Source organism: Phaenicophaeus curvirostris, chromosome 27 (assembly GCF_032191515.1).
Source record: "Phaenicophaeus curvirostris isolate KB17595 chromosome 27, BPBGC_Pcur_1.0, whole genome shotgun sequence".
NCBI lineage: Eukaryota > Metazoa > Chordata > Aves > Cuculiformes > Cuculidae > Phaenicophaeus > Phaenicophaeus curvirostris.
Genome location: NC_091418.1, coordinates 1891694 through 1913801, shown reverse-complemented (window position 1 = coordinate 1913801; position 22108 = coordinate 1891694). Strand labels below are relative to the sequence as shown.

Sequence of the window (22108 nt, the reverse complement as noted above, 5' to 3'; positions counted from 1 at the left end):
CCCCCCTCCGTTCACACCAGGCACCAGGGACCCCCCCTCACCGCTTCCTGAGACACAACCCCGTAGAAGCCAAATGTTATGATATTTTTTCCCTTTAATCCTTAAAAAAAATAATATGTTTCTACACTTACAACCGAGCCGTGACGAACACAGCAGCTGGAAAGCAGCCCAGGGCCCAGCCCGGGGCTCGCTGACTCCAGGGAGGGTGCCCCGAGCAGCCCCCACCCCTCCACGTGTCCCCCCAAGTTGCTCAGACCGGGCTGTGCCTGCACCCACCCTGCAAGTGGGTGTCCCTGGGGATGCTGGGGTGCAACGCCCCCCTTTTTCCCTGGGGACAGAGCCAGCATCTCATGAGGTTGCAATCAAGAAATCTGCGCCCAAACCCAAGGTGGTGGGATGGACGTGATACAGCGGAGCCTGCGAGGGGCTCTGCCCTCCAATCCTGGTGCCAGAGAAAACTGGGAACCCGCCGAGAGAGAGAGAGAGTTTAAATGTGTGTATATAGGTACGAAAAAAATAGATGTGCGTAGATGTAGCGTTGATATTGAGGGTTAAAAACCCCAGAGAGCAGCGTGGTCCCACACGCTCCGCTGAGAGGTGCCCCATCCTGCGGGTACGTCTGCGCGGTGGGGGCTGCCCCAGGGGTGCTGGTCACAGCGCAGACTTCATCTCCCACTCCTGGAGATGGAGCAGAGACGGGTGGTCAAGCCCATGGTGTCCTGCAGGTGGTCCCCGGCTCACCTTGGTGCTCCCCAACCCACCTTTGTCTTCTGCAGGACGCTGCCCCTCTTGACGATGACTGGGGACGGAGAGGATGGCTTCGAAGCGCTCCGTGCCGATGCCGTGCGCTTCAACAGCGGCGCGAGGAACGAGCCCTGCTGGAAATACAGAGCAGAGAGAGGGCGATGCTGCCCTCCCGAACCCTCCGGAGCCCCCTCACCCCCTGCCTCGTCCCGCGTCCCCCACCTCGGAGCCAGCCGAGCCAGCGAGGTGACCCTTCAGTGACTTGCCGATGGCCAGCAGGTTCATCTCGGAGCCGGCTTTCAGCCTGCCCTTCACGCGACAGGCCCTCTCCAGCTGCCCCACCTTCTCCTCCAGCTTGGGGAAGGCTCTTCTCCCTGCAAGGACAGCAGCAGCACTGCCAAGCCTGGGCACCCCTCAACCCCACCGGCTGCTGGGGCAAGGGCTGAGCCTCTCGGTGGTCCTACCCAGGAGGATATCCAGCCCATCCCGCGCTCCTTTCCTCTCGGGCAGCGTCAGGATGCGATGAGACTGGGAAAGATCCCTGCTCCGCAGCTCGGGGCTCACCTCCACCTGCTGCGAGCTGGCAGCCCTGCCCCGGAGAGCTGCTGCTGAGGCTGGGGAGGGAGGGCAGAGGAGAGACGGTCAGGGGAAAGAGCAGAGGAAGGATGATCAGGAGGAAGAGAAGAAGGAGGATGTTCAGAAGAGCGTGGGCAGAGGAGGGATGCTGAGGAGGAAGAGCATGGGGAGGATGCTCAGAAGAGTATGGCAGAGGAGGGATGCTGAAGAGGAAGAGCAGAAGAAGGATGCTGAGGAGGAAGAGCAGGGGAAGGATGGTCAGGAGGAAGAGAAGAAGAAGGATGCTCAGAAGAACATGGGCAGAGGAGGGATGCTGAAAAGGAAGAGCAGAAGGATGCTGAGGAGGAAGAGCATGGGGACGATGCTTAGAAGAGTATGGACAGAGGATGGATGGTCGGGAGGAAGAGCAGAAGAAGGATGGTGAGGAGCAAGAGCGTGGGGAGGATGCTCAGGAGCAAGAACAGGGGAAGGAGGCTCAGAAGGAAGAGCAGGGGAAGGATGCTCAGGAACAAGAGCAGGGGAAGAACCACAGCCTCCATCCCAGCCCATGGGACCCCCAGTGCTCCCCTGATGGAGCACGCAGCCCCATCCAGCCCCTGCTGACCTGCCCGCGAGGGCACGGAGCTGCCTGGGATGTTGCTGCAGGCACCGGTGGGCAGCGCAGACACAGGCCTCTTGCGCTGCCCTTGCACCACTTGGTCCAAGCTCTGCTGCTGCAGAAGGAGAAGCCCGTGGGCAGGTGGACGGTGGGAGCCCACCCTCCACACCCTGGAGCTCGCGTGGAGGGGCTTGGGGGGGTGTCAGCAGCGGTTACCAGCTGCTGCAGCCGCTCCACGTTGGAGTAGACGCGCTGAGGGGCTGCAGCCGGTGGGAGCTTCCCGAAGAGGTCATCCATGTAGGCGTTGGGGGTCGGGACACGGCGCAGCAGCAGCCCACTGCAAGCAGGAGGGTTCCCGTTACTGCCTGCAGCAGAGCAGGAGGACTGGGAACAGCCATGCCCCATCCAGCATCTCCTTACCCTGCAGCAGGGGAGCTGCTGGCATCGCCCAGCTTGGGGGTCTCGGCGCAGGAGCTGTTGCTGGCTCGCTCGCCTCCTCCCCTGGCCCGCAGGGTCTTCAACCAGGCTTCCCTCTCCTCATTGGAACACGTCTGGTGCGGGGCAGACAGTCTGGGCTCACGGGAACCCCTCGGGAAGGGACATGGGGGGCTGCGGAGGTCACTTACCTGCAGCAGGGCGAGCTCCCGGCCGCGCTGGGCGATGCGGATGCGGAGATGCTGGGGGGAACCGGCGGGTGCCCCTGGGGACACCTCGCAGCCGTCCAGGTGCAGGGCGCAGACGGGGTGCTGAGCACCCCCGGGCTCGGGGAACATGCGCAGGGCTCCCTGTCGCACCGCGCACCACAGCCGCTGCCAGCGCCCGCGCAGCCGCACCGCCAGGAATCCTGCGGGTGGCATCGCCCATCAGTGGCGGTGTGGGGCGTGGGGACACCCCCTAACCCCAAACCCCATGCATCGCACCTCCTTTAGCATCCTCTCCAGGCTGGGGGCTGCGCGCAGGGCTCTGCCGGCACCGATCCTTCTCCTCCTCCTTGCTGAGCTGGGACCCGGCAGCCTGAGAATGGAGATGCAGAGAGCCCTGACCCCAGCTCGGCGATGCAGCCCTCCCCAGCGTCACCCAACGGGGACAGGAATTGGGGTGCAAGCCCTGCAGGCGCTTTCCTGTGCCTGGGTTTGGCAGGGGAGGCAATCAGCTCACCCTGCCGAGCCTCGAGGAGGGGGACGCAGGGGCACGGATGGCTGACAGCCCGCTCGGGGCATCGCTGCTGACCTCTTCGATCACCTGCCAAGGGAGAGCAAAGCACTGCAGCCCCGGCATCCTGCTCCCCCATCTAACGGGGCTCCCTCAGGATGGGAGAGGGCCCTCAGATCACCATCCTTGGCCACCTCGTCATGGTAGAATCATCACAGAATCTCTAGGCTGGAAAAGACCTTTGAGATCATCGAGCCCAACCCTACCTGTCCACTACTAAATCATATCCCTAAGCACTTCACTTTATCTACCTGTGTTTTAAACACCACCAGTGTGACTCAACCTCCTCCCTGGCGAGCTTGTCCCAGTGCTCGATAACCCTTTTGGTGAAGAAAAGCAGGACCGTGCCCCCGTTTCTCCCTGCCCACACAGAGCTCTGCCAGGCTGCAACACCTCCAAACCTTCCTCCAGTCCTCAGCCTGCTGCCGGCTCTGGAAGCCGATGACCAGCACCTCTCCTGCCGTCCCCAGCACCTTCAGGGTGTGCGGCATCTTCTTGCCGCGCTTGGCTTTGTAGGCGACGCGGCAGCCCCGCAGCTCCAGCTCCAGCACCGGCTGCGGGTCGGCGGCGCACCTGAAGCACTAAGGAGGCACATGGAGATGTTAGTAGAGCCCGAGGAGCACCTCCTACCCTCCATCCATCCCTCCATCCATCCCTCCATCCATCCCTCCATCCATCCCTCCATCCATCCCTCCATCCATCCCTCCATCCTCCTCTGGCTGCTCACCAGCAGCGTGTGCTCCCGGACGATGAAGAGCTGCTTGGACCACTGTCCCAGCCAGCGCTTCCTCCAGAGGAAGCCGCAGAGCTGAGCCTCGGTGCGGCCGGGGGGCTCGGCATCGGGGCTGGTGGCCACCGGCCGCCGTAGGTAGTGGGCACGGTCCATCACGCTGTCCTCATCCTCCTCGTAGGACTCGTAGTGGCTGCTGTCGCTGTCGGCACCGCCTGAGAGCCGGGAGGGTGTCAAGGGGCTGGGTGCACGCGGGTGCTGGGGATGGGGCGCAGTGGGGTGCTCACCGGTGCTTCTGCCAGGGTTGAGGGGTTCAGCGTCCTCGTAGGGGTCATCTGATGGTAACAAGACGCCTGACACCTTGCTCTGGGGAGAGAAGGGGTGCTCCAAAGGTGCTGCCCCCACGGGCTCCTCAAGGGGTTGATGGGGAGCTCTGCGCAGAGCTGGCAGGCAGCATGGGAACCTTCTCAGTCTGGCTGGACCCACACCCGAGCGAGGGTTCGGTGCTGGGTCCCCTTCTCCCAGCCACCCCAGCACCCCCACAGCCCCCTTACCCCTCCGTGAAGGCTCGGGGCGCTGGCTGGGCGGCACGAACAGGCTCTCCCTCCCATTGCATCCAGCGTCCTGGTTCCTGGGGGGTTGAAAAACACGACTGGCAGCAGCGAGAAGCCGAGCATCGCCGGCCACGCACCATGAGCCGCTGGCAGAGATGGCGTGTGGGTCAACGCGTGGACTCACCCGGGCTGGCCCTGCCCCGCGGGGTCCCCGGAGAAGGTGAGAGGCAGCGCATGATCATGTATTCCGCGTCCTCTGCTGCGGAGGGAGCGCCCCGTCACAGCCCCGCTAACTGGGGGGGCCTCCCCGTCCCCCAGAACCGTACTCACTCGAGGGGCTCTGCAGCCGGGAGAGGAGATCGGCCACTGACTTCTTCTTGGCCCGAGCCACGGCGCTGAGGCTTTCCCGGTCCAGGATGAGCAGGAAGGAGTGCAGGTCCGACAGCAGCTTGTCCAGGTCTGCAGGGGATGGGGATGAGGCATCGCACGCTGCCGGAGCGGGATGCAGGCAGGGATGCTCGTCCCAAACCGCTGGAGCTCCCCGATGCCCAGCAGAGCAGGGATTCCGTGCCCCGTGCCACTCAGCACCTGCCCCAGCGCTGCACAAACCCACTATTGATGGACTTGGGGTGCCGGGGGAGGATGAGGAGGGGGGACGCGACCCGTGCCGCTGAAGGCTCCTCTGTGTGCGCTCACAGAGCGGGTTTGTTCCCAGTTGGGTAAGGGGAGACGTGGCTGGGGGCTGCAGCCCAGCGAGCTGCCCTTCCACGTGGAGGAGGAGGAACAGCTGATGGAGGATGCTCTGGGCACGCCAGAAATGCTCAGCATTCACCCACTGCTCGCTCCAAGAGCTCGGAGTGGGGTCGGGGCTCAGCGCCAGCTGGGGATCCCATCCCTGTCATGCCAGGATGGAGCGGGACAAGGAGCTGCTTTGTGCCTCCTGGCCGGAGAAGATGGGAATCCCACAGAAGGAGGGGACAGAGTTGCTTCTGCCCCCAGTCCCTGAGCTAAGGGAGACCCAGAGGGGTGTGGGTTGCAGCCCCAGTGACCTCCTGTGATGCCCCAAGTGACCTTGGCACCTCTGTGCCCTGACATAGCATGGAATCCTGGAATGGTTTGGGTTGGAAGGGACCTCAAAGCCCATCCAGTCCCACCCCTGCCACGGGCAGGGACACCTCCCACTGGATCAGGGGCTCCAAGACCCATCCAACCTGGCCTTGAACCCCTCCAGGGATGGGGCAGCCTGGGCCAGGGCCTCCCCACCCTCACAGCAAAACATTTCTTCCTAAGATCTCATCTCAATCTCCCCTCTTCCAGCCTAAAACCATTCCCACTTGTTCTATCCCTGCTCTATGTCATCCAGAGCCCCTCCCCAGCTTTCCTGGAGCCCCTTTCAGCACTGGAAGCTGCTCTAAGGTCTCCCCTCAGCCTTCTCTTCTCCAGGCTGAACAACCCCAACTCTCTCAGCCTGGCCTCACACGGGAGGTTCTCCAGCCCTCGGATCATCTCCGTGGCCTCCTCTGGCCTCACTCCACCAGCTCCATGTCCTCCCTGTGCTGAGGACTCCAGAGCTGGACGTGGGGCTGCAGGTGGGTCTCACCAGAGCAGGGTCCCCCATCACTCCACGCTGGAGGGAACGTGCTGCACCCCAAAGGCCATCGGCAGCCCCCGGGGCAGGTGGGGGAAGGAGCCAGCGGCTCCCACGGGTGTTGGGAGAAGCCTCTGTGGAGGAGCTGGCACGCAAGGAGCATCGTCCCCCCCTTTGAGGTGTCCCCAGCCGGGGAGCGCACACCCCTGCCCGAGGGGGAGAGGAAACATCTGGCAGGGCAGCGAGGCTGAGCAATGCCGGAATGAGGCCCAAACATCTGGATTTCCCTGGAAACTGGGGACAGGAAGGGAATGGAAAGGAATGGAAGGGGGGGACCAGCTCCCTGGGGTCTGGCTAGGGGGGGAGCCGGGCTGAAGGGACCCCTGGGCAGAGCGCGAGTGTGGGGATGACACGGTCTGTCCCCCGCGTGCCCCATCCCGGGTGCACTTGGCTCTTCCTCTCCCTCCCTTTCTCCTCTCCTCCGCCCAGGCCAAATTCCTCGGCAATGACATCTCGGTCCACTCACCCCCTCAACCCTCCCTGCATCTTCCCCCTTGCGCTCCCCCCGAGCCGCTCCCGATGCCCTCGGAGGGGCAGGGGAGCGATGCCCGGGGTGGAGCAGCCAGGAGTTGCCTTCATCCGCGAGACCTAGCCAGCTGCTGGGGCCAAGGGCGAGCAGCCCAGATGGAAAACAGCTGCCTGAGGCTGCAGAGTGAGAGGAAAACACCCCCAAACACGCAGCCACCTCCTAGCAAAGCGCCCCGATCCCGTGGGATGTGGCTCAGCATCTTCATCCGAGGAGGAGGAGAAGGATGGAGACCATGGGAGCACGTGATCCCTGGGTGATGCCAGCACCTTGGGGGCTCAGAGGGGCATCTCTGCCCCACCGCGACGCGTGTTTGTCTCCATGAAATGAGGGGCGAGGGGTGCTTGGGCTCAGCCCCGCTCCCCCGTGGGGCGCAGGGGGGAGCAGGGGCTCGGGGGCACCCCAGGACCCCGCTGAGGCGCTCGAGGTGGCTCTGGCCCAGCACGAGATGACTCAGAGCAGGCTGGAGCTGCTCTTGGCCGCAGCGTGACCCGTCACTGCGGGGAGGCTCGGGGCCACGGCGCGAGGGCGGAGGCGCTCGCCCCGCAGCTGCTGCACCCCCAGATCCACCCGGAGAAGGTGCTGGCAGAAAGCTGCAGCGCCCCACGCCCTGCGCTGGCACCTCACCCCCAGCCGCGCTTGGACACCCCGAGCCCCGACACCCCATCCCTTGCACCCCTTCCCTCCCCAGCACCCGTCCCACGGCCCCACGCGCCTTCCCAATAACCCACACTGGCCCCCCACGCCGTCCAGGGGCACCCAGACCCCTCATCCATGCAGTGACACCCCTGCCTTACTCCTTGCACCCCGTCCCTCCCCAGCACCCAACTCACAACCCCACTTCCCATTCCCTCTCCATCTTCCATCCCTTCTTCCCCCTCACTCCCTGCTTTCCCCTTTCTTCCTCTCCTCCCTTCTCTCCCCTCATTCTTCTCCCTCTCCCCTCTTTCTCCCCCTCCATTCCCATCCTGACTCTCCCTCCTTCCTCCTCTCCATCCTCTCCCCTTCCTCCTCATTCTCTGCTTTTCCTTGCTCCCTTTCACTTATCACCCCTTTTCCTTGCTCCCCTTTCCCTTACCACCCCTTTCCAAACCATGTCACCCCTTTTCCTTGCTCCCCTTTCCCTTATCACCCTTTTTCCTTGCTCCCCTTTCCCTTTCACCCCTTTTCCATGCTCCCTTTCCCTCATCACTCCTTTTCCACCCTCCCACCCCCTCCTCGCACCCCCGTGTGCGCCCCACTCGTGCTCCAACCCCCTCAGCATCCCTCACCTCTTCTCACCCTCTCTTTTCACCCCCTTTTCAGGCTCCCCACCCCCTCCACAGCCTTTCCCCCCCTCCCACCCTCGTACCTCTCTGCCGGGACATGATGCGGGAGCCTTCACATTGCGGTGGGACCGGGACTGGGATGGGGACTGGGACTGGGATGGGGACAGCGTTATCCCAGCTCGACTCGGCTCGCACACGCCCTGCGGGTCCCCAAAACAGCCCAGCCCGGCTGGGAAGGAGGAGGAGAAGGCGGGGAAGGGCTCCGCATCCTTCTCGGAGCATCATCGCCATCTGCAGGGATCCGGAGCCAGGCAGGAGGGGGAAAAAAAAAAAAGCAACAGCGGCAGAGCCAGGGCTGGATAAAGCCATTTCACCTTTAATTGTAAGCAAAAAACCACTCTCACGCGGATTCTCCGACACCAGCAAATAAAATATTAACTCTAACAAAACAGAGAAAGTGAATCATTGTCGTCCAGTCAGAAAACAACCCATATTTATATATATATTTATAGATATGTCGTTCGTAGAGTAGCAGTGAAAGGCAAGTATGGGCCAGTGAATTCCCGATAAATTACATTCTTTACATCCCAACAAGGTTTAGCGGCTGGAAACAAAAACCTGGAGCGTGGGGGGGCCGGGGGTGCGAGGGCAGAGGGGTCCTGCCCAAAATGTGTGCCCGGAGAAGGGATGGGAGAGGTGTGAGAAGGGAAGGTGCTGCCCGGTGCCGACAGCTGCCGTGCCCATCGAGCCGTGCCCTGTTTCTTTCTACCCACCTGCATCGCCCTGGTTCATCGCCCTCTGCATCCCTAGTGCATCCCCCACCCCAGGGTCCCACCAGGACCCCCACTCTGCCACCCCTGCATCCTTTAGTGCATCCTTAGTGCATCACTCCCACCCCAGGGTCCCACCAGGACCCCCACTCTGCCCCCCATGCATCCCAAGTGCATCCCTCCCATCCCAGGGTCCCACCAGGACCTCCTCTCTGTCACCCCTGCATCTCCCAGAGCATCCCAAGTGCATCCCCCCGCCATAAGGTCCCACCAGGACCCCTCTCTTCCCCCCCTGCCCCATCCCAGGATGCTCCACCCTGCTGGCATCCCCCTCCTGCCCCCCACCAGCCGGTGCCAGGCAGGTTTTGGCAGTGTCCGCGTCCCTGCGGTCCTCGCTGCTGCACCTGGCGCAGGAGGGACCAGGAGGGATGTTAAAAGAGGGGCTGCAGGGGGGCGAGGTGGGGATGCTGGCCTGGGAACGCATCGATCTGGCAGTGAGTCGGCCCCCGGGCTCTTCCCAAGTCTCGGGGTGAAGGTGTGGGGGGCAAAAGGGGGGCCTGGAGGCAGCCGACCCCCAGGGATGAGGGAATCCACCCCGCTGCTGCCCCGGAGCTGGCACAAAGCAAAGCCGGGCGCTGCCCCTGTGCCCAGGGTGGGGGGTAAGGGGGGGCACAAAGCACAGAGAACCCCCCAAACCCACCCCTCCTGGCTGAACCGTGCCTGCTCCAGGGCAGGCTGTGCCCCGAGCTGGGGGGGAGAGGCAGATCGGAGCCCCCCAAACCCTTCTCCTGCAGGAGCAAAGCTGGGGGGCAGAGGCAGATTTGAGCCCCCCAGGCTCTTTTCCTGCAGGAGGAGCAAAGCGGTGGGGGAGCAGAGGCAGATCTGAGCCCCCCAAGCCCTTTTCCTGCAGGAGGAGAAGGGCAGGGGGCAGAGTCGGGGGGTGCAGGGGGAGAGGGGAAGGGGGGATCCTAGTAAAAACCGGCTGAGAGCCCTAAAGCGGTTTACACAGCGCGACACGGGTTGAGCGCGGGGCTCAGAAGAGGAAGGCTTTCTTCTTCAGCTCGTTGCGCTTCCAGAGGGCCAGCTTGCTGAACTCCTCGGGGGGCATCTCGAAGACCCGCAAGAAGTCCTCGGGGGAGAGGTGCCGCTGCAGGGTGGGGAGAAGAGGGCGATGGGCTTGGCCAGGTCCCCCCTTTTCGCATCCCACCCCAAACCCTGCGCTCAGCTCCTACCTCCAGCCTGGTCCTGTCCACGCCGGGAGGCAGCTTCACGCGGCCTCGGTTCGTCACCATCAGCATCTCGTAGGGGTAGATCTGCAAGGAGGGAGGCTGTGAGACCCTCTGTGGGACCCCTGAGCCCTCGCAGCCCCCAGCCCCGCTCACCTTTTGCTCCAGCATGCTGGGCAGGGAGTTGCCTCGGTCCATGCGCCCACGCTGGCCGTTCTGGGGGGGCAAAGGCAGCATCAGCCACTACCCCAATGCCCCAAAGAGCTGCCCTTTTCTGTCCAAACCGAAGCCAACGCGATGGGTTCCAGCCTGGGCATCATCACAACGACCCTTCCCACCTCCAGCTGTCCCCTCGCCCCTCTGGGACCCATCAGAGAGCTGGTCCTGGGGTCTGTTCCCCCCATACATCACCCTTTTGCTGGGTCTCCGCGCCGGCAGCCAGAAGAGAGCTTACCTGCAGGCCTGGAAAACAGAGGAGAGGAGAGCTCAGCCCTGGGGACCCCTCGATGCAGCCCTCCACCATCCTCTCCCAAGCGAGGACAAGCCTCTAGAGAGGTTTTCCATCTTCTGCTGAGCCCAGGCTTGCCCCAGCATCCCCACCCGTGGGGACATCCTGGAGCCCTGGGGTTATCCCCGCATCCTCCAGGACATCCTTGCATCCCTGGGACCCCGTCCACTACCTCCATGCCTGGGGACATCCCTCAGGACACCCTTGAATCCCCCAGGATCCCCCGTCCGCATCTCCATCCCTGGAGACATCCTCGCATCCCCCAGGACACCCCTGCATCGCACATCCCTGGGGACACCCCTGGATCCCCAGGATCCCCCCACTGCATCCCCCACCCCTGGGGACATGCCCACATCCCCCAGGACAACCCTGCATCCCTGGGGACAGCCCCCAGGACACCCCTGCATTCCCCGTCTGCGTCTCCATCCCTGGGGACATCCCTGCATCCCCCAGGACACCCCTGCATCCCCCATCCCTGGGGACACCCCTGGATCCCCCTGCTGCATCCCCCATCCCTAGGGACATCCCCACACCCTCCAGGACCCCTCTGCATCCCCCTGAGACCCCTCCACATCCCCCTGGGACCCCTCCACATCCCCCATCTCCGTGGACATCCTGCATCTCCACGGCATCCCTACATCCCCCAGGACACCCTCCACATCCCCCATCCCTGGAGACACCCCCACATCCCCCAGGACCCTCCCCGTGGCCCCCATCCCCGGGGCTGGTGCTCACCAGGACTGCTTTTCTCGCTGCCCGCCGAGCTGAACTCTGCTGACTGCAGCTGCGAGAGGAGAGGGGACAGGGGGACATCATCAGCGCGTTGTCACCCCCAGACCCTACCCAGGGGCGTTCGGGGGGAGCTGCCTGCGCACTCACCCGGGTGAGGGTGCTCCTGCCCGAGGCGGGCAGCGAGGAGCTCTTGTAGCTTCCCATGTGCAGGGCTGCAAGAGAGCAAGAGGTGGTGAGAGGAGCTGCAGGGGTGCAGGCAGCTGGTGGCGAAGGGAAGGGCTGGGATGAGGGAAAAGCATCCCACGTACACGTGTGGAAGGGCGTCCGGTCTGGCAGCGAGCGGGTTTTTCTCCGGATAGGGAGAGATTTCTCCATCTCCTCCTTCAGAATCAGCTTCCCGAGGTTGGAGGTGACCTGGGAGCGAGGGGACACGCGCAGGGATCAGCGCTGGTACATCTCCAGCCTTTCACAGGGCACCCACCCACCCCGACTGGGCTCCTCACCTTGCTCAGCTCCTGCCTCTGGAGCTCCCGCAGGTTCTTCATCTCCTCTGTCAGGTCCTCATCCTCCTCCTCCCCTCTCTTGGAGGCCATCCGCTTCCTCCACTCTGTCTCTGGGGGAAAAGAATCATAGAATCATGGAACGGTTTTGTTGGAAGGGACCTCCAAGCCCATCCAGTTCCACCGTCTGCCATGGGCAGGGACACCTCCCACTGGATCGGGGGCTCCAAGCCCCATCCAACCTGGCCCTGAACCCCTCCAGGGATGTTGCCAGGTGTTCCCACTTCTCTGGGCAACCTCAGCCGGGTTTTTCTTCCCAATGTCTCATCTAAATCTCCCTCCTTCCAATTTAAAGCCTTTCCCCCTCGTCCCATCACTCCTTGTAAAAAGTCCCTCCCCAGCTTTCCTGGAGCCCCTTTCAGCACTGGAAGCTGCTCTAAGGTCTCCTCTGAGCCTTCCCTTCTCCAGGCTGAATAACCCCGACTCTCTCATCCTCTCCTCAAAGCAAAGTCGCTCCGGCCCCCAGATCATCTCCGTGGCCTCCTCCGAACCCATTCCAACAGCTCCATATCCTTATGCTGGGGACTCCAGAACTGGAAGAGGAGGTGTTACCTCCATCCCCAGTCCCCATGGAGATCCCTGGGGTGGGATAAGCCCCACGGGGCAGCGCGTCCCCACCTACCCACGACAGCCAGGGACGGGGGGCACGGCCAGTAATCGGTCTCGATCTTGGCGGGCTGGTTGGGGTCTGGGGGCTGCGCTGCCGGGAACTTGGAGGATTCGATGATCAAGTCCTCTATGAGATGCTTCCCGTGGTGGGCACCGTGATGGTGATCTGCGGAGCGCAGCGGGGGTGAGGCAGCGCCTCGGGGTGCCCCGTCCCGTGGGACAGACCCCCCCAGCTCACCTCTCTGCCTGTAGATTGGAGGCTTCTTGTAGATGTTGAGCTCTGTCGTGTCGGTCTCTGCAAGGAAAAAGAGGTTGAGGGTTGGGAATAGGGAGCTCCTGGCTTGCCTGGATTCTCTGGACTGGGCTGGAGCTCAGGGTCAGGTACTAATTCGGGGGTCCGGGGGCCAGCAAGGGTACCAGGTCGGTGGAAATGCTGCACGCTGCTGCGGGATGAGCTGCCGCCTTGGCGAGATGCAGGCTGGGGAAGGTTGCCAGGGCTCCGGTTCTCCAGCCACTCCCGGATGACCTGTGGGCAAGCGCGGCTGGTGAGCAGCCAGACCCCGGCAATTTGGGGTTGCCCCCTACTCCTCGGAGCCCCCGCGCGCCTCCCGGCGCGGTGTCGCTGCTCACCTCTGGAGACGGAGGAGGAGAGATGGATTTGGGAGACAGGGAGCGCTGCAGAACCATAGAATCATAGAATCACTGGGTTGGAAAAGACCTTTGAGATCATCAAGCCCAACCCTACCTGTCCACTACTGAACCACATCCCTGAGCACCTTATCTACAGGTTACAGGGATGGAGACTCCACCATCTCCCTGGGCAGCCTGGTCCAGTGCCTGAGAACCCTTTTGACGAAGAAATTCTTCCTAATGTCCAATCTGAACCTCCCCAGGTCCAACTTGAGGCCATTTGCTCCCCTCCTGTCACCTATCGCTTGAAAGAGGAGACCAGCACCCACCCCTCCTCATATGACGTGTTCTCCATCCCCTTCACCAGCCAGCAAGAAGTGATTTATTCCAGCAGCCCCACATCTACCCTCTGGAACCCCTCTGTCTCGAGGGCTTCGCTACCCCAGCCCCCCAAAACAACCAGGGGTGGTCTTGGTGCACCCTCACCTCTCGGCTCCGGGGCAGCTCCACGTGCTCCATGAGCGAGTAGGTGAAATGGGGTTCATAGATCATCAAGTCGGGGCGCTCGATGTCCAGGATCGCTTTGTCCTTGGGGATGGCAGCCAGGTCCTTGTAGCCTAGAACCTCATTGTCCATTTTGGCCTGGAAGGAAGGAAAAGCACCTTTGGTTTTGGGTGCAAAAAAGGAACATCGTGAAACGAGGAGAGCTGGCGTCCTTCATGGCCCCAACATAGTGATGGAGAGGGTTTAGGGAGGCACATCCCAACCTAAGATCTCATCTCAATCTCCCCTCTTCCAGCTGAAAACCATTCCCCTAGTCCTATCCCTGCCCTTCCCAATCAAGAGCCCCTCTCCAGCTTTCCTGGAGCCCCTTTCAGCCCTGGAGGCTGCTCTAAGGTCTCCTTAGACCCTTCTCTTCTCCAGGCTGAACCACCCCAACTCTCCCATCCTCATAGCAGAGGTTCTTCAGCCCTCGGATCATCTCCGTGGCTTCCTCTGGACTCTCTCCAACCGCTCCCTGTGCTGAGGAACGTGGTGGGGAGACGTGAGGGACCTCTTACCACGATGCTGGAGGGCGATCCCGGGACGCTGGAGCCGCGCGAGGAGCAGACGCTCCCAGGGGAGGTCAGTGGTTGCTGGAAGGAAGAGGGGAGACCTTGGCAAACCTCCTCTTTGGCACAGCCAGTCCAGGAAGGGGCTTGGGGTCACGGTCAGGACCCCAGGGCAAGGCAGGGGGCTTGGGGACAACCCTGTGCCCCATGGACCTCAGTGCACCAGGGCAGAGCATCCTTGGGGATGGGGAATTTCTAAGTGGGTGCTGGGGTCTCCTTCGCTCCAGTGCTGCGGGGTCAGGGCAGGGGACACCCAGGAGGTGACAGTGGCTTGGCCAGGACACGTTGCCACTAGATGGTGCTGCCAGGCTGGGCAGGGAGGAGGACAGCACCATCCTGGGGTGACTCTGCCCATGCCCTTGGCCACCAGCCCCTGCCCTTGGCCACCAGCATGTGTGCTTTACCTGCCCACAGCTCCCAGCACCCTCCCCAAAGCCCCCCCAGCGCCCTGACCACCCCAGCATCCTGCACGCACGCTCCTAGGAGGACCCACATCTGCATCCTGATCACCTCAGCACCCTGCCTGCATGCCCCCAGCTGCCTGCCCTCATGTTCCCAGCACCCTGACCACCCCATAATCCTGCCTGCATGCCCCCAGGACCCTGACCACCTCCAGCACCCTCCCTCCAGCCTCCAGCCCCCTCCCTCCAGCCTCCAGCATCCTCCCTCTAGCCTCCAGCACCTTGCCTGCATGCCCCCAGCACCCTGGCCACCCCAGAACCCTGCCTCCAGCAACCTCTCCATGGCCCCCAGGACCCTGACCACCTCCAGCACCCTCCCTCCAGCCTCCAGCACCCTCTCTCCAGCCTCCAGCTCCCTGCCTTCATGCCCCCAGCCCCCTGCCCACCTCAGCCCCCTGCCCGCATGCCCCCAGCCCCACCTTTACCTTCTGCAGCCTTTCCATTCAGCTGTGGGCTGGAGGGGCTGTGTCAGTCACAGGGTCCTGCACAGGGAGAGCAGGAGGATTTGGGCACCGCCAGAGCGGGCAGGGAGCACCCCAAAGCTGACCCCAGGGCGAAGAACCCAGCAGCTCCCTCACACCAGAACCCAACAGAGCATGAGGCCAGCACAACCCCACTGCCGAATATTCCAGCACTGGCAGCAGGACAGGCTTGCCAGGAGATGCCGTCGTCCCTGGGGTGGCCGAGGGGCTCTGGGTGCAGCCCCAGGGCACCCGAGAGGCTTTGGGACGCACCGGACACCCACTAACCTCTGTGGCTCCACATCCCTCTGGGTGCTCTCGCCGGGCTGGGACGTGGGTGCTGCCTCTGCAAAAGGAGATGAGAGAGGCAATAGTGGCTTTTAGGGTGACCGCGGTGTCCCCTCTCGCTACCCTGGTGCGCGGCGGCTGCTGACGAGCGTTGGCAAGCGGAGCAGAGGTAATGAAGCCCTTTGTGCGCCAGCAGCCAGCGGCCTCGAGAAGGCTCCAGCGGGAGCAGGACGGGCGTGCTGCGCTCAGCCCCTGCCCCGCAGCCCCCAGGTCTGAGCTCGCGCTGCGTTTCGCACCCACAATGCCGCACACAAAGGGGAAAATTCCCCATTCTCCTCCAAACTTAGAATCACAGACTCACCAGGTTGGAAGAGACCCACCGGATCATCGAGTCCAACCATTCCCATCAATCACTAACCCATGTCCCTCAGCGCCTCGTCCACCCGTCCCTTAAACCCCTCCAGGGAAGGTGACTCAACCCCCTCCCTGGGCAGCCTCTGCCAGTGCCCAAGGACCCTTTCTGTGAAAAATTTTTTCCTGATGTCCAGCCTGAACCTCCCCTGGTGGAGCTTGAGGCCATTCCCTCTCGTCCTGTCCCCTGTCCCTTGGGAGAAGAGCCCAGCTCCCTCCTCTCCACAACCTCCTCTCAGGGAGTTACAGAGAGCAATGAGGTCTCCCCTCAGCCTCCTCTTCTCCAGCCTAAACACCCCCAGCTCTCTCAGATGCCCCTCTTGTTCTCCAGCCCCTTCCCCAGCTCCGTTCTCTTCTCTGGACTCGCTCCAGAGCCTCAACATCCTTCTTGTGGTGAGGGGCCCAGAACTGACCCCAGGATTCGAGGAGCGGTCTCCCCAGTGCCGAGTCCAGAGGGGGAAGAACCTCCCTGGCCCTGCTGGCCACGCCGTGTCTGATCCGAGCCAAGATGCCCTTGGCCTTCTTGGCCCCCTGGGCCCCTGCTGGCTCCTGTTCAACCAACACCCCCAGGTCCTTCTCCTCCAGGCAGTTTCCAGCCAGACTTCTCCTAGTCTGGAGCTGCTCAGGGTTGTTGTGCCCCAAGGGCAGGACCCGCCATTTGGCCGCGTTAAACCTCATCCCGTTGGTCTCAGCCCATGGATCCAGCCTGTTCAGATCCCTTTGGAGCCTCCTGACCCTCCAGCAGATCCACACTTCCACCCAGCTTAGTGTCATCTGCAAACTTGCTAAGGGTGCTAACTTCTTCTTGCAGAGGTGCCACCACCTCTGGATCCCCAACCCTGCTGCCTCCCAGCATGGGCACAGAGCCCGTCCTTGCTCCAGAGATGGAGAAGGACCAGAACCGATAAAGCCCAGAGCATCCTCCAGCTCCCGGCAGCCAGCCTGGCACAAGGTACCATCCTCAGCTCACTCCTCCGAGGGCCAAGTGGGGACAGAGAGGCTCTGCCAGCAGCTCTGGGCTTGACCCTCATCCTTCCTTTGAGAACACCTATACAAATAACCTCTCATTTCACAGAATCACAGAATCGTCAAGGTTGGAAGAGACCTCCAAGCTCATCAGCCCAGCCCCACAAGTGCCTGTTAAACCATGTCCCCGAGACGCCCATTTACATGTTCTTTGAACCCCACCAAGTATGGAGGCTCCACCGCTGCCCTGGGCAGCCTGGTCCAGTGCTTGACAACCCTTTCCATTAAGCAATATTTCCTATTATCCAATCTAAACCTCCCCTGGCGCAGCTTGAGGCCATTTCCTCTCACCTCTCCGCTCGTTCCTTGGGAGCAGAGCCCAGCACCTACCTCACCACAACCTCTTTTTAGGAGCTGCAGAGAGCAATGAGGTCTCCCTTCAGCCTCCTCTTCTCCAGGATAAACATCCCTGGGTTCCTCAGCTGCTCCTCAGCCCCCGGGGTTGCTCACCGCATCCCTCCCAGGGATGCAGGACTTGATGCTGGTGGGATGGGCACCCCTGGGGGAGCACGGAGCATGGTGCAAGGCAGCATCAGCTCCTGCCCCACAATTCTGGGGGCACAGGAGGGTTGGGGACAGGCGCTGGGGACGGCGAGCAGCTGGATGAGATGGCAAAGAGCAGGAGGCAGAGGAAGCGGCAGCGGCCGGCGGGTGGGTGGGTGCGGGGATGAGTGGATGCGGATGCTGGCGGGGGAAGGAAAACAAGCTGGAGCGGCGAGAGATGCCATGATGGAGTCGGAAGGGGGAATCGAAGGGTGATGGTGCCGCACAGCCAGCCCGGGAATGGTCCCCCCCAGCAGCCGGGGGACGCGGGGATCCCTTATCTGTCACCCGCAGGGAGCCACCGCCCCGCTGGCAGCCGCTCTCCCCATGGCAACCTCCAATCTCCCCAGCAGCCCTCGCTGGCAGGTTCCCCACGCGCTCGCTTGCTCCAAGAGATAAGGGCGGCTCGGCGCATGTTTGGGATTTTCCTGGCATGGAAAGCAATGGGAAATGGGATGAAGGTGGGGGGGAGGAACGCCGTGCACCCCATCCCAGGGCGATGCTGTGGGTACCCACGGAGCGGGGAGGAAAAGATGCCGAGTAGGGATGCAGGGGATGAGCGATGGAAGGAGGGATGGACAGACGGACAGACCACGTACCGGTGGGGGCACAGGGGTGCTGTCCCCCCCTACCTCCTGCACATCACATCCCCGGGGGAGGGAGACACACACGGCTGCAGCGGGAAGAGGCCAGTTCCCTCCTCCCCACCCCGAGGAAATCCGGATTTGACTTTTCGCAGCCGTCAAAGCCATCAGTGCTCGGTACCTGGGCTGCAGGCCAGGATGCATGAACCCCCCCTTCCCTTGCCTGGGGAGGGAAAGGGGGTGCAAGCAGGGACCCCCAGCCTTCCTCCCCTCTCCTCCTCCTCCTCCTCACCGCCTGCCTCGCCCTTGGGTTGGCCACGGGCTCCCTGTGGCTCCCGCAGCTGCCCCGGCTCCTCGCCAGCAGCGGAGACGGGGGGGACACGATGGGGTCACAAGTTCCCCAAACAGACGGTTCCCGCCAGCCCTGGGAACGGTGTCCAGGGCTTCCCAGCCTCCCCCCGGCCTCCTCCTGCAGCCACAACCCCCAACCAACCCCGGCACCCAGCATCCTCCCTGCCTCGCTGGGGGAAACCGAGGCACGAGGGCCCCACTGGCAACTCGATCGCGGCGGGGCCGAGGTGCCAGGGAGCACGTGGGTCCACGACCCGCGTCTCTCCGGTGTCCGGTTCCTCCTTTGTCCTGTTTTTTCATCCTTTCTGTCCCTGCCGGAGCGGAGGGGAGCGACTGTGGGGCTATTGACAGCCCATCGCTTCCGTGCCACTGCACCGCGCTCGGCACAGCCCCACGAGGGACGCCTCGGTGGCCTTAAAAGCCACCAGCTGCCAGCGCGTGGCCCCTGGCGTTTTTCCATCCCTGGGGCGCGGCGCACGTCCTGCCCAGCTCCCGTCTCCTTCAAGCTTCGTCGTGCCTCAGTTTCCCCAGCTGGGAGCTGGGGAGCAGCGATCCGCCTGCTCCATCCAGAGATGAAGGGGGCTTTTCCGCCTCCTCCAGCCCCTCATCCCCTCCTGTCCAAGGGGTTGGCACCAATCCTGTGCTCCAGCCCTGCCAGGAGGATCTGAGCCCCCCAAAAACTTCCGAGCGGGGATGCCTGGCGCTCACCCTAGAGCTCATAAATAGGGGAGCCCATCCCCGGCCCCCCTACCCCGATGGCCACGCCGCAGCCCGCTTTGAAGAGCGGCTCACGTGGCGCGTAATCTGGGATTAAAATGGGATTAGCCTGCTCATCCCACACGCAGAGGGGCCGGGAGGGACCCACCAGGGGTGTGCGCGGAGGCCACGTCCCCACGGGGCTCCTGGTGATGCCACCAGCTCCCCAAGGAGCCCCCAGCGTGGCACCATGGGATGCCCGGTGTCGAGCATTTCTGGGTGGGGAGCCCTTGCGTACCCCAACACCGGGTGTGGGGCCACCAGGGTGAAGAACCCACGCTGGGATGGGGCTGGGGGGCTCCGCGGTGGCAGCTGGTGGCTCAGGTCCTTCTAGGAGAGGCTGGGCTTAGCCCTACCTGAGCACCTGCCCTGCACGCCTACATCCAGGGGGTGACACCCGCCCCCCCAGAGATGGCCAAGACCTGGGGTTTGGGCTTTGCACCCCAGTTTTCCCTATGGATGCTCCATGGCAGTGGGAGTTTGGCCCCTTGGTGCCTCATCAGTGGGGCTGGATGGGGCCAGGGGGAGTGGGGGGTGTCCAAAAGTCCCACTACATTTCACACAGCAGCGCTGAGACCCTACAAACTCACTCCACAAGTGGGGCTGGGAATGGCTGGGCTGCTCTCCCCTCCTCCCTTGGGGTCCTGGTGGCGACGTCCCCAGAGAAGGGGGGACAGGGGGTGTCCATGCTCTGCCACCAGCAGCCAAACCTCTGGAGGGGGGGGGTTGTTCTGGGGGGTACTGGGAGCTCTGGGATGCAGGTGGCAGCCGGGACTCACCACCGTCCCTGTCCCCAACCCCCCCAGCAAGGACAGCGCTGGCCACGGCCATGGATAGGGGACAAGACGTGGGGCTGTCCCCAACCCCCCCAGCCCCCAGCAGCAGGATCTACAGCGAGAAGCGACACCGAAAGGCGATAAGAAAGCAAAATACAGCAGATACTGACCCTTACAAAACATCCCCCCCCTTGGACCCCCCCTATGGCTGCGTGGCCACCACCCCCCCGTTACCACCGTGCCACAGCCACTCACCTAAAGACGCGGGCACCACGCGCATCCAGGCACGCGGGGAGCTGGAAAAGGGACACCCCTGGCCTCTTCGTCTGCGCGTTTGGCTACCGAATTCCCCCCCGTGGGCTGCTGGGCCGGCTGTGGCCAAGCCACCGCGCTGCTGCATCCGAGGGCGAGCGCGCGAGCTCTATCTCGCAGCCCCAGCACCGCGGCTGTGCCGCACGCCACGCCGATAACCCATGCCGGGAGCCGGCGAGGGCGTGCGTGGGTTGGTTAGCGGGTTGGTTAGTGGGTGGGTTGGTTGGTGGGTTGGTTGCGTGGGTGCCATTCGCCTCTCCCCACCTTCTCTGCTGGCTCAGTCCCTTTTCCCAACAAGAGGAGAATTAGCCGGCATCATGACGAAGCACTATTCGCAGCCGCTCGCTCCCGCTTCTACCGCTTCCCCGGCACAAAGAGGATGGAAAACATAAATAAAGCCGTCCTGCACGGCTGCCAGAAAGAGCTCGGGTGGGGTTGGGGGTCCCAAGCACCCCCATCCTGCAGCAACAGCATCCCTTGCCCCCCCCTCCTCTTCCTGAGCCCCACGGTGCTGAGCAGGGGGCTGAGCACCCCACAGAGCAAGGGGCTGGGTGGTAGGGGAGGATGGAACCCCTGGTCCAAGCTTGACCCCCCCGCTTTAGCCTGGGTTTTGGGGTGCTCCAAGGGCAGCACCCACCCCTGGCGCTGCCCTGGGAGGGGAAATGAAGCAAGAATTTCCATCCCCAGGGCCAATAGAGCCCAGTGAGGACCGAGGAGGTGCCGAGCAGCTGCTAAAAAATCAAGCGCCGCGACTTCTGCAGATGCTGCTGGGACACTGGGCGCTGCCGCCAGGGAGAGGCTGGAGATGGGCAGGGTGGGAGAGTTGATGCTCTACACGCCCCAAACCCCCAGCTCCAGCCTTTGCCCTTGGGCAGAGCCTTAGGGGCTTGACCATGGGGTTGGTCAGGAATCCGGGGCTGGGCTGGGGCTGAGCAAAGCGGCTACAGCCCCCCCTGTCCCCCCCGAGCCCCTTGGCACCCAGGCTTGGACAAAGAACCCGAGCGACTGGCACGGGAGCGATGCCACAGCCGGATACCCCCGGGGGCGGCAGGGCTGCGTCGGCGTCGCAGCGCTGGGAGCTGGCATCTATTCCCGGCGCTGTGTGGGAGAGAGCTGCCTGGCGACGGCAGCTCCGCTGCTGAGTCCTCTTCCCGGCATTGTGCTCGATGCCATTTGCTGCCTCAGTTTCCCTTCGGGCTCAAGCAAGGGCCCCTCCACCCCCTGGATGCGCAAGCAGGGATGTACACGCAGGGAAGCGTTCCCAGGGGGATGCACGACCAGGGATGCAGGACCAGAGGGATGCAAGTCGAGGGATGAATTCTCAGAGGGAGGGACAACCAGGACTGCATTCCCAGGGGGATGCAGAACCAGGGATGCAGGACCCGAGGGATGCAAGTTGAGGGGTGAATTCCCAAAGGGATGCAGGACCAGAGGGATGCAAGTCGAGGGATGAATTCCCAGAGGGATGCAGGACTATGGATGCACGCCCTGTGCCCTTTGGTACCCAGGCCATTCTGTCTCCTTGGACCAAGAGCATCACGGTCTTGGCCCCAAGATGCCCTCATGGCTCGACGCTGGAGGGGCTTCTCCAGCCCCACCAGCCACCCCGCCCTGAGGCCATGAATAATCGAGGCTGTGGCTGCCTCCCCCGTGCTAACCCAGTTTCTCAAGCATGAAGACGACCGCAGCGGCTGCTTGGTGGCTGCCACCTGCGCCCGGGGCTGCTCAGGCATCCGAACCGGCCCCGGCTCCCGCTACGGGCTCAGCACCCCGTGCCGCCTGCCCAGCACCCGGAGGGAGGGAGGGAGGAGTTTGGAAATGCTCGCATCCTGCACCAGCTGAGCACCACACGCTCTCACCTGCACACCCATGCCCGGTGACGCTCACCAGAGCCCCCCATGCACCTGCCAGCCCCCCCAGGCTCACCCCTCATCCCCGGGATGCCCTTCAAAGCCATTCCCAAGCCAGGCGGCTGCTGGTGCCCTGCCAGGGGGGCTGCTGGGAGGCTGTAGGGAAGAGGGATCAGGGCCCCTACCTTCAAGGGAGCCCATGGCCCGCTGCAGGCAGGGCTGCCTGTCCGCCGGGAGCCATGCCTGCGCTCAGCATCCCCTCCCCTGCGCCGCACGGCACGTTGCT

The 22108-nt window shown here is 63.3% G+C and overlaps 2 protein-coding genes across 7 annotated transcripts; both read right to left on the bottom strand.

The window, feature by feature from the left end:
* Positions 1-91: 91 nt before the first annotated feature.
* Positions 92-8225, bottom strand: LOC138731573 (actin filament-associated protein 1-like). Of its 4 annotated transcripts, none has more exons than XM_069877577.1 (17): positions 7940-8225; positions 4745-4873; positions 4599-4673; positions 4415-4491; positions 4148-4226; positions 3858-4075; positions 3532-3711; positions 3077-3160; positions 2839-2932; positions 2545-2762; positions 2339-2469; positions 2135-2255; positions 1925-2033; positions 1209-1358; positions 967-1118; positions 762-878; positions 92-678 (listed from the first exon to the last, which is right to left on the bottom strand). In XM_069877577.1, the coding sequence occupies exons 1-17, from the start codon at positions 8223-8225 to the stop codon at positions 652-654; spliced, it is 2247 nt and encodes a 748-aa protein (XP_069733678.1). In that variant the 3' UTR covers positions 92-651. The 4 variants fall into 4 exon arrangements, with proteins under 4 accessions (XP_069733678.1, XP_069733679.1, XP_069733676.1 ...); XM_069877578.1 differs by having other exon boundaries at positions 762-875; XM_069877575.1 differs by having other exon boundaries at positions 762-875; positions 3858-4226.
* On the bottom strand, positions 8213-22108 carry DMTN (dematin actin binding protein). 3 transcript variants are annotated; one of them, XM_069877628.1, is made up of 17 exons: positions 22008-22108; positions 15214-15271; positions 14890-14946; positions 13953-14027; positions 13378-13533; positions 12892-12936; positions 12679-12787; positions 12500-12556; positions 12275-12427; positions 11596-11705; positions 11401-11506; positions 11240-11304; positions 11096-11144; positions 10353-10366; positions 10009-10068; positions 9859-9939; positions 8213-9773 (listed from the first exon to the last, which is right to left on the bottom strand). In XM_069877628.1, the coding sequence occupies exons 3-17, from the start codon at positions 14905-14907 to the stop codon at positions 9660-9662; spliced, it is 1212 nt and encodes a 403-aa protein (XP_069733729.1). In that variant the 5' UTR covers positions 14908-14946; positions 15214-15271; positions 22008-22108; the 3' UTR covers positions 8213-9659. The 3 variants fall into 3 exon arrangements, with proteins under 3 accessions (XP_069733729.1, XP_069733727.1, XP_069733728.1); XM_069877626.1 differs by lacking the exons at positions 8213-9773; positions 9859-9939; positions 10009-10068; positions 10353-10366 and adding an exon at positions 10114-10314; XM_069877627.1 differs by lacking the exons at positions 8213-9773; positions 9859-9939; positions 10009-10068; positions 10353-10366; positions 22008-22108 and adding exons at positions 10114-10314; positions 19916-20116.

What these genes read in the sequence shown, in the direction of transcription:
- DMTN (XM_069877628.1), bottom strand. An exon ending in AGCTGCCCCGGAGCCGAGAG is followed by an intron (nt 12,937 to 13,377) that starts GTGAGGGTGCAC and finishes ATGGTTCTGCAG; the next exon opens with CGCTCCCTGTCTCCCAAATC. An exon ending in TGGACAGGACCAGGCTGGAG is followed by an intron (nt 9,774 to 9,858) that starts GTAGGAGCTGAG and finishes CCCACCCTGCAG; the next exon opens with CGGCACCTCTCCCCCGAGGA.
- LOC138731573 (XM_069877575.1), bottom strand. Translation starts at nt 8,225, where the DNA reads ATGGCTTTATCCAGCCCTGGCTCTGCCGCTGTTGCTTTTTTTTTTTTC. An exon ending in CCCCGAGCCTTCACGGAGGG is followed by an intron (nt 4,227 to 4,414) that starts GTAAGGGGGCTG and finishes TTCTCTCCCCAG; the next exon opens with AGCAAGGTGTCAGGCGTCTT. An exon ending in TGGAGAGGATGCTAAAGGAG is followed by an intron (nt 2,763 to 2,838) that starts GTGCGATGCATG and finishes TGCCACCCGCAG; the next exon opens with GATTCCTGGCGGTGCGGCTG.